The sequence below is a fragment of the Crotalus tigris genome, unplaced genomic scaffold (genome assembly GCF_016545835.1).
Source record: "Crotalus tigris isolate CLP2741 ecotype Arizona unplaced genomic scaffold, ASM1654583v1 scf7180000018489.288463, whole genome shotgun sequence".
Taxonomy (NCBI): Eukaryota; Metazoa; Chordata; class Lepidosauria; order Squamata; family Viperidae; genus Crotalus; species Crotalus tigris.
This window is the reverse complement of record NW_024097035.1, coordinates 82,552-97,887: the sequence shown is the minus strand read 5'-3', so window position 1 is coordinate 97,887 and position 15,336 is coordinate 82,552. Positions and strand designations below refer to the sequence as shown.

Sequence of the window (15,336 nt, the reverse complement as noted above, 5' to 3'; positions counted from 1 at the left end):
TTTATGATCTGTGGTTACAACAATAAACTTGATAAATTGATTCTTACTGGTATTCATCTTGAGGGAGATCCTTAGAATTCATACATTGTTTTGTACAGTTTTATATTTTTTATCCTATAATAATCCTGCCTGGACTTCTGATTAGGAACAGATGTAAAAATGTAATATAAATAAATAAGTTAATTTTACCTGTGCTTGTTTAGATTTAGACAATACTACTTCTAGATACTTCTCAATTTTCAATCACAATTGGAACCAGAATTTCTGTTGCTGAGCAAGTTGATTGTTAAGTTAGGCATATACAGTTTTAAATCTTTTCTTTGCCACAGTTGTTACATGAATTACTGCAACTATTAAGTCAATTACTGCAGTTGTTAAATGAATTATATGGTCGCTAAGAGAATCTGACTTCCCTCACTGACTCTGCTTGTGTGAAGTCAGCTAGGAAAGTTACAAATGGTGATCATATGATTCTGGGGCATTACCACTATTGTAAATATATGCTATTGTAATTTTGATCAGGTGACTATGAGGATGCTGCAAAGGTTATAAGGGTGGACCAGATTGGTTGTAAATCACTTTTTTAGTGTTTTTGTAATTGTTGCTAAACAATGGTTGTAAGTTGAGGACCACTTATAATGTTTTAGGAACAGGAGAATCTGTTCTCCAGGTATTCTCTGGGTGTTGCTGAATTAGATTATGCAGGACCAATTGTGGAGGCTAATGAGGTTGGAGATTAACAATTTTGCCATGAGGACACTTAAATCCTATATTCTGAAGAGGGACATGTCATATTGTTTCATTAAAAATTTTTATTACCAAAGTTATACTATGGTTAATAATAATTTCAACCAGCGAATGCAAAAAATTAAGAATACAAAACAGCCTCTTGAAAGAAATTTAATAATATGGTAAGCCAAAACTTGTTTCAGGAAATAACAATACAATCATTTGTTTTCTTATTTTTTTTAAAAAAAACCTTTTAATTTGTACAATAAGATTCCTGAGATTTAAATTAAACTAGCTATACTATGGTTATTTTTCTCAGTTTCAAAATTATCAGCATTCTTCTATGCAATTACACATCCTCCTTTCTCTTTAAAAGGGTTCCTGTCTTCAGGAATGCCTTTCACTAGAGGGTCTTCTTCTGATCTTTCTTCAATATAATTTTTAATTTCTTCAGAACACTTAGACACCTTAAGGAAAAAAAGAGAAAAGAAAAAAAACATATTTAAATCTCCTTTTGTAAAGGTAGGAAAGATTCCTTTCATATGCAGAATTTATGAAATTGAGAGAGAGAAGAACTGTTGCCTTGTTATGTATCATAACAAGCATACAGTAACTTGGTGTTTATGAAAAACCTTGCATAATGTTTATAATGAACGGTTGCATAATAAAATAAACAGCATTCTTTTCCCCATTTGCTGGATAAAACTCTCTTGTTGTTCTGTAATGATAAAAGTAAGCAGTATTTTTCCATACAAGGACAGCCTAAAGCTATATAAATTTTGTCACCGATTACCTTTGTAGGAATTCAGGTACCTGGCAATAACTGGTGGCACTGATAAAGTCAATAGAACCAGGATATAAATCAGCAGTGGGGATACATTTCATGCTGATAGGTTTGGTGTGGGGTTTTTTTTTTTTTTGGCCAACTCAGAGATGTATAGTATATGTAGATGTGGTAGGGTAGTCTAAGATATTAAAGGTCCAAGATATTTTGATATTTTAAAAACAAGACTTGAAAACTGAAATATTGTGAATTTGCAAACAAGGACGATACAAAAATTGGATAATACTCTCTGTAGAGACAGTCCTAGCTAAAATTCTAATTATGGGGTTTGGGCATGTTGTCAATATATACTGTACATAATATGGAAGATTCTAATACAAGAAGTGCCATACAGAATTGAGGTCACTGAAACACCATATTTGCATTAAATATATAAATTAAATATAAATTACATGGAAGAATAGAAATTCCTGGCATAATATAATCATTACTATATGAACTGTAGCTATTCTAAAATTTTATTTATAATGACTTCACTTAAGATTGACAAAGATATATATATACTATATGAAGGTGCCCTAAACCAACTTTGTTCAATTCAGATCCACTAATGGAAATGCTTGGATAATCTTTTATTTGAAAAACAAATTGAGAAGAATCCGTCAATGAGTCTGCTTGAGAAAGCATCTGAGAAAAAAATCATTTGTTCAAAAATCAGGGAAAATAGTTATTTTGTCAGGACTAGCAGAATTATATTTCTTTTATAAAGGGTAACATAAATACAGTTCAGGATTTACCAAAAGTTTAAAAGACATGTTTTAGAATTGTTTATTGTAGAAAGCATTTGTATATAGTTCTATTTCTTCTTTTAAAATCCTTAATTAACAAAAAAAGGTAAGTATTCTCTGCTTCCTTATTTAAGTGCCAGGTTTCCTGCTCATCAGATTTTTGTTGTTATTGTAAGATATTTTGATTAAAACATTTAGGAAAAGTCTTTTTGTTTATCACAGCTAAATAAGGTAGGTACCCAATTCTAGTGTCATGTATTTTAGCAATTAATCTGGGCACCAATAGATTATGCAAGCATTCTAAAAATATAAAGTTACAGTTTAGCACTTTTGTTAGAAGTGTGTTCACCTGTTTAGGAAAAAAAGGAAAATGTAATTTGCCAGTCAGTGCAATATTTTGGGGTCTATATAGGTTGTTCCTTTTAGACATCTGATTAGCATGTTCTGCGTTTGAATTTATATAAATTACATTGCAGTATTTGAGTTGTGTCATTGTTAGGATCTAATCCTGGCCACCATATTCAGAGCTGAATCCAACCTTTGAGAGTCTTAAGTAGAGTTTCTCAGCTGACCTATTGAATAGGTTGGATGATATCAGAGATAGAATCTCAGAAGTGCTTTATTCCAAAGTCAATTAAAGCTCCTCTCAATGGAAAAGTCTTCACAATTAGAGGAGATCTATGCCCCCAAACATTTTTTAGACAATGCTTAAAGACATACTCTACTCTGTTTAAATAAATAATAAATCTCAGTTCATACAGGAATTTATGGGATAATGTTCCAAGATCAAACTGCTGGTTTGATGGCTTTTAAAATGCTTATTGTTATATGTTTATATACTGTATTCTTTGTAGATGTTTAAATTTCACTGTTAATGTTTTTAAAGATTTGTATATGTGTGTGTGTGTGTGTGTGTATGTGTGTATTGATAGTATTGATTTGTGTGTGTGTGTGTGTGTGTGTGTGTATTGACTACTGCAACGTGCTCTACATGGGGCTACCCTTGAAAAGTATTCGGAGACTACAGTTGGTCCAGAATGCAGCCGCGCAAGTGATAGTGGGTGCTCCTTGATACACCTATCCTCCGTGAGCTGCACTGGTTGCCTATTGGTCTCCGGATCCAATTCAAGGTGTTGGTTATTACCTTTAAAGCCCTATATGGCTCAGGGCCAGGCTATTTGCGAGACTGCCTACTATCTCATAGTTCCCTTCGTCCGGTTAGATCCCATAGGCTGGGCCTCCTTCAGGTCCCGTCGGCCAAGCAGTGCCATTTGGCGGGGCCGTGGAGGAGGGCTTTTTCTGTGATGGTGCCCACATCTTGGAACCAGCTCCCCCCAGAGATTAGGACCGCTCCCACCCTGTTGGTTTTCCGTAAGCTGCTTAAGACCTGGCTTTTCCGGCAGGCCTGGGGTTTATAAAATCTGACCCCTGGATGACTGTTCTTGTACTGTTTGTTTTGTTATGTTTTGTGGTGTTTTTATTGTTAGCCGCCCAGAGTCCTCCGGGAGTGGGGTGGCTTATAAATTTTAAAAATAAAATAAAATAAATAAATAAAATAGATAGTGTATATGTATTGATTTATTTGCACCCTGATGATGTTGGCAGAAGCCAACGAAAGCTAGGTCTGCTTTTTAAAAAACTTTTAAATGTTTTATATTTAAACTTTTAACGTTTTATAAAACTTTTAATGTTTTAACTCTTCCTGGTGCTCACGTTTTATTCCCATTCGTCATCTTCAGGCTGGTGTTTTCAGCTTCGTTCTTCAAGCATGAAGCTGAAAACACCAGCCTGAAGATGACGAATGGGACTTTGTTGAAACGTCGCCAAGACACTTCCAATTTTACGTGGGAGAAAACCCGAATAAGCAAAGATAGATAGATAGATAGATAGATAGATAGATAGATAGATAGATAGATAGATAGATAGACACACACACATACACATAAACCAAATAAAAAAGAAAAAATGAACAGCAGGATATAATAAACCAGACTGTTTAATATAAACAAGCCTGTGGTTAAAAAAGAGTCACTAAGTTTTTGTCAGGCCAAACTGCCGATTCATCAGAGTTGGAGTAAAAGGAAGGCAGCTCATATAACCTCCTGCCTTTGCACCTGGTTCCTTGAGCATGTCATTGGCCTGTTGATTGTATTAATCCATACCGCGCAGAGTTGTTCCGCATCAGGCAAACTGTCTTTGGCTCTGCTAGTTGTTTTACAATCCTCAAGTGCTCTTTTAGAGCGTGTGCAAGCACTTGGAGGGCAGCTGTCAACCTGTCCCTGCGCCCAGTCTCCCTCCCTCCCAGGGCCATTATCCTCCCCCACCACCAAGGCCGTTGTCGTCTCACTCGTAATTCCTCTGCCCCAGTACTGCAAAAAGCAGTATTCTTGCATTCCTGCTCTCCGTCTTCCCCCTCTCTCCCCCTCCTTCCAGATCGCCTCTGCGCATCCATCCCCGGCTTGTTTATATTAAACAGTCTGGTTTATTATATCCTGGTGTTCATTTTTTTTTCTTATTCGCATTTTTAGTATTTTAAATACACACACACACACACACACACACACACACACACACATATTAGGTCTTTGGTTATTCGGGTTTTCTCCCGCATAAAATTGGAAGTGTCTTGGCGACATTTCGACGAAATCTCATTCGCCATCTTCAGGCTAGTGTTTTCAGCTTCGTGCTCCTAGAAGCAATGTGAGGTTGTAGCTGTTTCTTCCTTTTAACTGCCAGTGGGAATATGAACTGATTGGGTGGGAGCTTGGCTATGTTCTGATTGGGTAGAGGTGTGTTCTGATTGGTTAGGGGCTTGGCTGTGCTCTGATTGGATGGGAGGTTGACTGTGCTTTGATTGGATGGGGGAGTGTTCTGTTTGGGTGGGGGCTTTGTTGTGCTCAGGTTAGTCTGAGTTGCAGGGGTATTTGAGATAGTGAGCTGCATTACCATTGTTTGGCTTCGTGTTCATGGACGTGCCTCATCTTCATGGTGGGTGTCAGTTTGCTTCCTGTATGGATTGAAGGGGTTTAAAGTGGTTAATGATGCAGCTGTGGTCCGGTTTCTGGTTTGTGGTCATGCCTCATCATCAGTGTGCGTTTGGGTTTGCTTTTTGCGTGGATGTGTGGTGGTGACATCCTGTGTGGTTTTTGTGAGTGTGAGTCTGGTGTCATTCTTTGTGTTAGGGCAGCGGTTATCAACCTATGGGTTGCGACCCCATTTGGGGTCGATCGACCATTTCACGGGGGTCGCCAAGCATGGCTGTCTGCCATTTTTTCTCCTTTTCCGGTGGGTGCATTACCTCCCTTGGGCTGGGCCAGCTGGTGGTCAGCCTTCTCCGTCTCTGCCGCTTGCCAGCTACGCCTCGGCTGGCACAGGGGGCGGCACCACGCATGCATGGTGCTCCCGGGCAGGGAAAGTCCTTGACTAATGACCAATTGGATAGTCCTCAACTTACGACCAGTTTAGTCCTCGACTTACCACTGGTTTAGTCCTTGACTTACGACCAGTTGGGGGTCACGGCATTAAAAAGGTTGAGAACCACTGTGTTAGGGACTCGTTTGTCACTAAGGGCGAGTTTCCAAATGGCTGGTAGGTGGGAGGTATCATCTCGTTTATTCATGCTGTGTGGGCGTTTTTCTATCTCAATGGCTTCTCTGATTATTCTGTTATTAAAGTGTTCAGTTTTGGCGATAGTTCTGGTCTTTTTAAAGTCAATTTGATGTCCTGTGGCTTTAAGGTGTTGGACCAGGGAAGAAGTTGGTTCCTCTTTTTTGACTGAGTTCTTATGTTCTTCAATGCATGCACTTATTCTTCTGTTGGTTTGTCCAATGTATGTAGTGGGACAAACAGTGCATGGGATTTCATATACTCCTTGATTTTCTAACTCAATTTTGTCTTTGGGGTTTCTTAGGATGGTGGATATTTTTCTGTTTGTGCAGAATGCTGTCTTGATGTTGCGTTTATGGAGGATCTTGCTGATTCTGTCTGTGGTGCCTTTTATGTATGGGAGGAGGGCTTTGCCGTTTCTTGTTCTCTGTCTTGGATTTTAGTGGGGATTTCTTTTTGGATTAGGTTTGTAATCTTATTTCTTTGGAATCCATTGGATGTTAGTACATTAGTGAGAGTGTGTAGTTAGGTTTTTAGGTGTTGTTCATCAGCTAAGCGTTTTGTTCTAGAGATGAGTGTCTTGGCTACGGAGTTGATCTGTGCTGGGTGGTGGTGTGAGAGAGCGTGCAGATAGCGGTTTGTGTGTGTTTTCTTCTGGTAGATGGTGTGTCCTAGGGAGCCATTGGATTTCTTGTAGACTAAGACATCCAGGAAGGGAAGTTGTTGTTAGCTTCTGTTTCCATGGTGAACTGTATTTTGGGGTGTAGGCTGTTGAGGTGTGTGAGGAAGTTGTCCAGTTTTTCTTTCCCATGTGGCCAGATTATGAAGGTGTCGTCTACGTATCTGAGCCAGAGTTTGGGTTTGTGATCAGACTTTTCTAGAGCTTGGGTTTCAAAGTGTTCCATGTAGAGATTTGCAATGACAGGTGAGAGGGGTGATCCCAGGGGTGCTCCTTCTATTTGTTTGTATTTTTGTCCATTATAGATGAAGTATGTGTTGGATAGGCAGTGGTTGGTCAGATCTAGGATGTGTTTGGGGGGTTATATTTGTTTTGGATAGCTGTAAGGACTTCTTTGATTGGCACTTGGGTGAAGAGGGATATGACATCGAAGCTCACGAGTAGGTCGCTGGGCTGTAAATTGACTTTAAAAAGACCAGAACTATCACCAAAACTGAACACTTTAATAACAGAATAATCAGAGAAGCCATTGAGATAGAAAAACGCCCACACAGCATGAATAAACGAGATGATACCTCCCGCCTACCAGCCATTTGGAAACCCGCCCTTAGTGACAAACAAGTCCCTAACACAAAGAATGACACCAGACCCACACTCACAAAAACCACACAGGATGTCACCACCACACATACATGCAAAAAGCAAACCCAAACCCACACTGATGATGAGGCATGACCACAAACCAGAAACCGGACCACATCTGCATCATTAACCACTTTAAGCCCCTCCAATCCATACACGAAGCAAACTGACACCCACCATGAAGATGAGGCATGACCATGAACGCGAAGCCAACCAATAGTAATGCAGCTCACTATCTCAAATACCCCTGCAACTTAGACTAACCTGAGCACAACAAAGCCCCACCCAAACAGAACACTTCCCCATCCAATCAGAGCACAGCCAACCCCCCATCCAATCAGAGCACAGCCAAGTCCCTAACCAATCAGAAATATAAGTATCTTGCTCTATAAATATCGCAATTGGGCATCATTCAAAAACAGCACAAATATTAAACACAGTGTTAATATATATTTTAATACATCCTGGTACTCACATTGCCACTGAATTAATTTTAAAAATTTGTCATTTCTGCTAATGCACTAGCAATGCTATACTTATCTACTTTATTACATATTCAGGAAATACATGGTTGTTCAGTTTTCTGGAAACAATTTTCCTAGTCAGGTAAATGCCTCATTTTTATGTCATGAAAATTATCTATCATAGCAATCACAATTCTGAATACTGCTAAGAACGCTTTTTTTCCTTTTGACCATTCATTTCTTTCATGCTGTTCTATAACTTGACCCCTTAAGTCTTATATTTAAGCTATAAAACATCCCCAAATTAACTCACTGCTTGTACAACCCATAATTAGCCTTTTCACGCTTCTTTCCTTTCCTGATAATTATAGGTTTTCTTTAAGCTGTGTATGTGTCATCCATTTTGCCATGAATATTTAACAGACATTCTCCACAGTCAGTTATTCCCAGGCTGTGGTTGGGATTACAGATAGGAAGGAGAAGGTAGTGAGAACCAGTAGAAAGAGCCCAAGGCATTTTGGTCCCTTCCCCAAAAATCCCATTCTGGATTGTAAAATATAATAAATTAACTATAGACTAGTTATGGGTAAACAAAACAGACCTATAAATAATGAAAATGCTATCACCAGCAGTATCCTAGGCATTTTAGTGCCCAAAGTAAGAAAATGCTAAAAGTCCCACTTTTGGTTATTAAATATAGTAATATATTAAATTGGTTCACCAGCTTTGCTTCTCATAGGCATGGCGAAAGAAAGAAAGAAAGAAAGAAAGAAAGAAAGAAAGAAAGAAAGAAAGAAAGAAAGAAAGAAAGAAAGAAAGAAAGAAAGAAAGAAAGGAATATGAACAACTCACAAAAGGATAATCTCAGTGAAGGCTGATTGTATTCATTGGGTACAGCCTGCTATCTGAGAATACTACTATAATGCTACAGTAAGAAATGAATAGAAATAGAGGAATAAGTGAGAGAGGAAAGAATCAGGAAAGTAAAGATGAGCAATCTGCCTAACAAGTCATGTCTTGTTAGAAGATCCATTTATCATTAACTAACAGATAATTTATCAGGTAATTTAAAAAAGCATTATCAGAATGACATCAATAAAAATAAGAGGACAAAAAGCAACTTGTACATCAAATGTATCCCTGATATGAAAAAAAATAAACAAGAATGCTTCTAATGCTTCTAAAAGCTAAACAAACCTGTGACTGTACGTTTTAAGAAATTTTTAGTCACATCAGGCTGATCTTTTTAACAATGGAATACAATATAAACTATGTCTACTCATTTACTTGAAAAAGATTGTGGGGTGTGGAGGGGAGAGGTAAGCATTTATTAGTCTAGTAAATCCTTCTTTATTCTACAGCTTTGTCAAAATAAAATGTGCAATAAATCTACCAGTAGAAAATATTTGCCTCAGCTCCAATGCATTTATAACCCACATGGAATACATTGCAAAACAGATTTTTTTTTCAACACACACACAGCCACTGAAAACACTGAAATCCTGTTCTTAAAAGTCAGAAGTCAAGAGAGAAAACCATTAGGGTGAACTACTTACAGGTTGCCTTTCCAATTTGACTTCTTTTCGGAGTTGTTCTACTTCCATTTTCAATTTATCCTTCTCACTTAGATCATCTATATTGATTGCTGGCATTGCTGGGTTGGAGAAAAAAGAAAGTGTGAGTTTAGTGGTATATATGTCTGTCTCTATGTGTATGTGTGTGTGTAAAAAAGTAAAATAAGATTAAGAGAATACAGCTGATGAAGGAAAATCCTTACTTTTTGTATGAATTCCTCCTTATTTCTCTAAAGTAGCTGTTTCTTTTTCTGCTAGCTCTCTCAAGCTCCTAGTAACCATTTGAAGGATTTTAATTCATCAGCAGTATTTATCCAAATCTGATTACGCCACAAAAATTGCCCCCTCCCCTTCTAGTTTTTATTGCTTCAAACCAAAATGAGGCCTTCCACATTCATGGAAAGCCAGCCAATCTTCCTTCATGTGTCTTCATGCCATGCCTAAATTTGCTAAAATAGCTCTAACAGAAAACACAGACATGAAAAGAATCAGTTCCGACTACATGGAATTTTGAACTGCTCAGAAACAGGAGAGTTATTATAGAAAAAAAAAATCTCCTTGAAAAAGTTAATCTGGGATTGGCATACCTGTTTACACTACACAAAGACCTTTGAGTGTAAAATGTCTTCCATCCATGAAGGGAGCATGGAATGAGTTATGAGGAGTGGCTGAGTAAAGAGAAGAAAGCTATTAGAGGCAGGATGTGTGCTTCGCCTTTTGTTACAATGGAAATACCAACTATGGTGAGAGTTCCACAGGAAACAGGTTTGCTAAGGAAACATCTGGTTGTTTCCCTGTGCCAAGCTGGAGGACCTAAACAATGGGGGTGTTTGGAAAACTAACATGGGAAAATAGGGAAAGGCAAGCACACAGAAAAGCTTGTCCCTCTAGGCACATGTCCTATATTACTCATTTAGATGGAAGTTCATTTAAGTGAGTGCCCTATGGAATGCCTTTGGACTTACTTCCAAGGAGGCATATATGGGAAGGTTCATGTTTCCAACGCTTCACTTCAATCAACTTATTATAAAGATGCCCTTTTTTTTTGTATTTACAATACCCAAAATGGTGATTCCAAATTTGTATTTTTGTTGTTGTTGTTTGCATAAATTGTTTGCAGGTTTTGTGTCCCCATTCTCACTCTTTATTTTAACTACCCCTGGAACTTGCACAGAATAACCGCAGGACCTCATATTATGAAAAAAAAAAAATACAAAAACTCTGGTCAGTGCAAAACTCCATAGCAAAATAGCTATAACTTGGAATAAGACAGTTTCCAATGATTCTAAAATCATTGGACTGTGTAGCATTTTCCTTATGGCCAATATTTGTTTTAATATTCCAGGGGTATTCAGACAATATTGCCTATAATTTACAACATGCAAATGAACTATAATTTGCTGAATTAACCCAAAGTTGGATTAAGTTTGCACATCACTTATACATAGACTACTGAACAACATTTTGATGTGTTGTATAAATACCATTGGAGGGTATGATTTCATAAAGTTGTGAAATTACAGCTCATCCTTCCCCACATTAAGATGAAAGCTAGAATGCCATTACCAAATAAAAAAAGATAATCTCACCATGACTTTGTTTACAGGAAACAACCTATTCCATTTAATTTTCACCTTCACACTGAATTATAACCAAACTGCATAGATTAGAGTTATAGAAGCACAATGTAAGTAAAAAAGGCAGACTAGTTGTCAACTGTGCTATCATATAAATACAGCCAAAGAGAAAACAGATAGGAATTATTTTCCTACCTTCTCCCAAGCAAGGAGATAATGCTCTGGAAAGCCAGAAAAGCTTCTAGAAGTGTCTTGTTAGAGGGTTTCCATGCCTGATAGGGAAGATTTAAGGGCTATATTCAACCCCCACAGAGGCAGGCTGCAATATGACTATAGGTTTCTTATTCATAATGGTTGACTGTGGAGTTCTTATAACGGTAACTTTGATGAGATAAATCAGACACTTTGAAAACCAGCACAAAGTATCAAATGAAACATATAATAAAATATTAATGTATTAATGTGTATTTATTGGTCCTTTAATTAGATGCTTAGAGTTTATCTGTTTGTTTATATCCAGCCTTTATTATTTTTTCAAATAGCTCAAAGCGGCGAACATATTCAACACATATTCCTTCTATTTTCCCCACAACAACCTTGTGTACTGAGAGAGAATAATTGTGCTAAAATCACCAAGTTAAGGCAGTGTTTCAGCAGCCTGCCCTTAACAATTTATCACAAGGCCTGACTAATGAAGTTCCCTGTTTCTTTACTCCTGAACTAGTAAAGAAAATATCAATTTTATTAGTTTTGCTGTCCCTTGAAAAAGGAAAGTAGCAGTACTCTTGTCAAATTCTCCTGGCTAAAGAAAAATAAAAAGTTGTGGCTTCAGAATGGATTTTTTTAAAGCAGAGCTTTTCAATATTCCTTGGTTATTTGGGGGGAAGATTGTTGTGGGCACAGGAGTCATGCCTATACAGTGCACAGTAGCGAGCTGGAGTAGAAGTGTTTGCCTGCAATTAAATGAAGATACTGTACACATTGGATAATGATGGGTAAGCCAATACAATTCAGAAAACACTATTTTTGTCATAACAGGAAAATGTGATTGTAAGTTGATTTTCTGGTAGGCTGGATGACAAAGAGGATAATGCCATGTATTCCTGTCATCAAAAAAGGGTAAGTAGCCAATACAGTGGGGCAAACTAGTCGTGCAGATTATCTCTAGCATCCACAGGCTAGCCAATGATATGATTATAGCATATTCATACAGTAAGATACTGTATGACATTAAAAACTGTTGGTGGAGGAGGAAATTAATCTCAGATTGAAAACAGAAAGAACCTCTTGGTGTCTTGGTTTGTTTTTTGCTGGGAAAACTTCCAAGCAGAAATGCTTATTATGAAAGCAGAAATAACTTAATGGCATAGGGTGAGGTTATTTGAGGATCTACTTGTTCCCATGATTTCTTCCCACTCAGTAAGATTGGCACAATATAGTCAATGCACTTTGAATCCTGTTAATTAAACAATACCATCTGTCAGGATTTCCAAATGTGCCTTCTTTGTTGTATATGCATTCTCCTTATGAATGAGATGCATATACATCCCATTCTTGTGATGTTAAGTCTTAAAAAACAGCTGGTCTCCCAAGCTTCAGGTAGTATGCTTATGGAGCCCTGCCTGTGGTGGTTTGTTTTTATTTCTAGGTATGCAGGACATGGATACTTTAATTTTTTTTATTTTTTCTTTTCTACTTTTAATGTAAGCCACCCCACTAGAGTAGGGTAGCCTCTACATCACCACCACCACCACCACATCATTGTCATCATAACTACTAAGAAAATGATACTACTATTACTTAGCACCAGTTTTTGTAATGGTTCAGGCATCAGGCTAGAAATCAGGAGATTGTGAGTTCTAGTCCAACCTTAGGCATGAAACTAGCTGAGTGATCTTGGACCAGTTCCTTTCTTCCTAGGAAGCAAGCAATGGTAAACCATTCTGACAACCTTGCCAAAAAAAAGCTGTGTGGACTTGTTCAGGCAGTCACCAGAAGTTTTTTAAAAAGTTAACTTGAAATTAACACACACACACACACACACACACACAATTATTTAGCACTGGAACTTATAAAACCAGATCCTGTGCAGAATAATTCATACTACATTCTAACTGAAGGTTAATCAATTCCATGAGGGACTGGATTAAAAAGAAATGTTCTTTGAGAACTACATCCATGCATATTTTTTTGCAGTGTTATAAAACTGGCATCTTACCAATGCCTTCTTTGAAGATTCTTTTTAAGTTGCCAATCTAGCCAACATCCTATACTTTGCAGATAATCCCCCAAGTACTAATTATCAAAATTATACTGGATCTTGTGCAGTATAAATCCTGGTAGACAATCGATGGAATTGTTTCTGGATGAAATTCTATAGGATTCTCTGCTGAGTTGAAGTTGTATCCACTTAATCCTGAATTGGCAAATAACTAGCATGAATTTTGCTTCTCTCACTTTAGATGCATTCCTACCTTTCTGAAGACACTGGCAAACCACTTGAACTCCTTGAGAGGTAATAGGGTGAAAAGCCTAACAGATTTTATACACTTCGAGGGTACTGTAAATAGTGTCCAAGCTAGAGGAAAATATTATTTCAACAGATTTTTTCCAAAGACAAGACAAGACTTTTTCATTAATGGGCTAGAGATAAGCTAGAGATAATTTCATAGCAGAAAAAATATGTTGCTAGGGCATGTCTTTGCCACTGAAAATGCAAGTGAAAAAGTCTCTTAAAGGCCCTATGGAATGAGATCCATCCAAAGATCCATAAAGCTTCCATCCTAATAATGTTCCAGAAGTTTTTAAATGAGAGATCATCAAGGATCCCACAGTCTTTAAATTGCTTTATTACCACAGGTTTTTGCCACATTTGTGGCCATGTTTAAAGTTGGCAAAGGTCTTTTTAATTAGGCTGATTTTTTTTCCAGCAGTGTTAAAACTGAAGGGAAAAAACCCAGAATATTGCAGTATGTTCAAAATTTATTATGATATCTAAGGACTTTAGTTTGGTACTACACTCAGTAGACAAAAACAATTTCATCTAGTGCCAAGAATTATTATACCTAACTACTGGTAGTATACAAATAAAAACATATAGGTGTAACAAGATTTTAAGAAAGTACAGGTAGTCCTTGACTTATGACAATTGAACCCAAAATTTATGCTGCTCAGTGGGACATTTGTTAAATGAGTTTTGCCCCATTTTATGACCTTTCATGCCACAGTTTTTAAGTGAATCACTACAGTTGCTAAATTAGTTATATGGTTGTTAAGTGAATCTGTGTTCCCCATTGACTTTGCTTGTTAGAAGGTCATAAAAGGTGATCACATGACCCCGGGACACTGCAACCATCATAAATGTTGAGTAAGTTGGCAACTGTCTGAATTTTGATCATGCAATCATGGGAATGCTGCAATGGTTGTAAATGTGAAAAATGGTTATAAGTCACTTTTTCAGTGATGTTGTAACTTTGAACGGTCACTAAATGAACTGTTGTAAGTCAAGGACTGCATGTAGTGATATTTCTGTTCCAAAGGCTGAAGCTCAATGGTTGATCACTTCCTAAATTTCTAGAACTAGCCTGTAAAAGAAGATTTAACATAACTTTCTGCGAACTGGAGTTTTCCAATATATTAAACTATAATTTCCATAACCAAAGTCATCATGGTTATGCTTATTCTGACTAAAGTACACTACTGACACTGCATTCAGACCAAAAGTTTGAAACATCAGGTTGGAAAACATCTTTCATAGCAACCGACCCCAATTTTAATTTTTCATTAGCTTCATGGTAAGGTATTGGGGGGGGGTGTTTTATAAAAAGATCCAGTGTCTTTTAAGCTGAACCTGATGCCTGATGATTTCATATTATTGCTCATGTTGTTTCTTGGCAACTGGATGGCATTGTTTTATCATTGCCTTCTTACAGATATTTTTTTCAACTACCCAGTCTGGCCTCCAATATTGGACCCTCACCAATTATTCTCTTCCAAGTCAAGGCTGTTTAGCTTCTGGACCCAGGTGTTGTGTTATGTTGAAGTAGGAGCATAGGTTAGTAAAGTCATGATGAAGCGGACAAATATTCAGCCATATGTAAAGTCACTTCTTGGACCAATCTCAAGTGATATTCTTTCAATCTACCACTACTTCCCCCATTTTTCTCCGCTATTCCGATTTTATGCTATACTCATTTCATTCATAACTCTTCTTGTGGGGCTTCTCATTCTCCATTTCACTGGCTTCCTAATTAAGTCCGGCTCATCCTTCTTGTTGCGTCCTTGGCGGGAAAACAGACACGAGAAGCAGCTGGAGTTCTCAGGTTCTTTTATTCAGCGTTCAGCTTACAGGAAGATGGCTTCAGCTCAGCCCAAACGCCTCACAGCCTCTTATATAGGCAACTCCCGGGTAAATGGGTTACTTTTCCCGCGCCAGCACCCGCGCATGCGCACGGCGCTGGCGACAGCCTGTCTGGTCCCGGGCAGCTTTGCAC

The 15,336-nt window shown here is 37.7% G+C and overlaps 1 protein-coding gene across 2 annotated transcripts; it reads right to left on the bottom strand.

Annotated features, from left to right (window-relative positions):
* Positions 1-884: 884 nt before the first annotated feature.
* Positions 885-9,985, bottom strand: LOC120312374 (guanine nucleotide-binding protein G(I)/G(S)/G(O) subunit gamma-11). Of its 2 annotated transcripts, none has more exons than XM_039353040.1 (3): positions 9,854-9,985; positions 9,249-9,346; positions 885-1,196 (listed from the first exon to the last, which is right to left on the bottom strand). In XM_039353040.1, exons 2-3 carry the CDS (start codon positions 9,342-9,344, stop codon positions 1,071-1,073), a joined length of 222 nt encoding a protein of 73 aa, XP_039208974.1. In that variant the 5' UTR covers positions 9,345-9,346; positions 9,854-9,985; the 3' UTR covers positions 885-1,070. The 2 variants fall into 2 exon arrangements, with proteins under 2 accessions (XP_039208974.1, XP_039208975.1); XM_039353041.1 differs by lacking the exon at positions 9,854-9,985 and adding an exon at positions 9,470-9,756.
* Between the last annotated feature and the right edge of the window lie 5,351 nt (positions 9,986-15,336).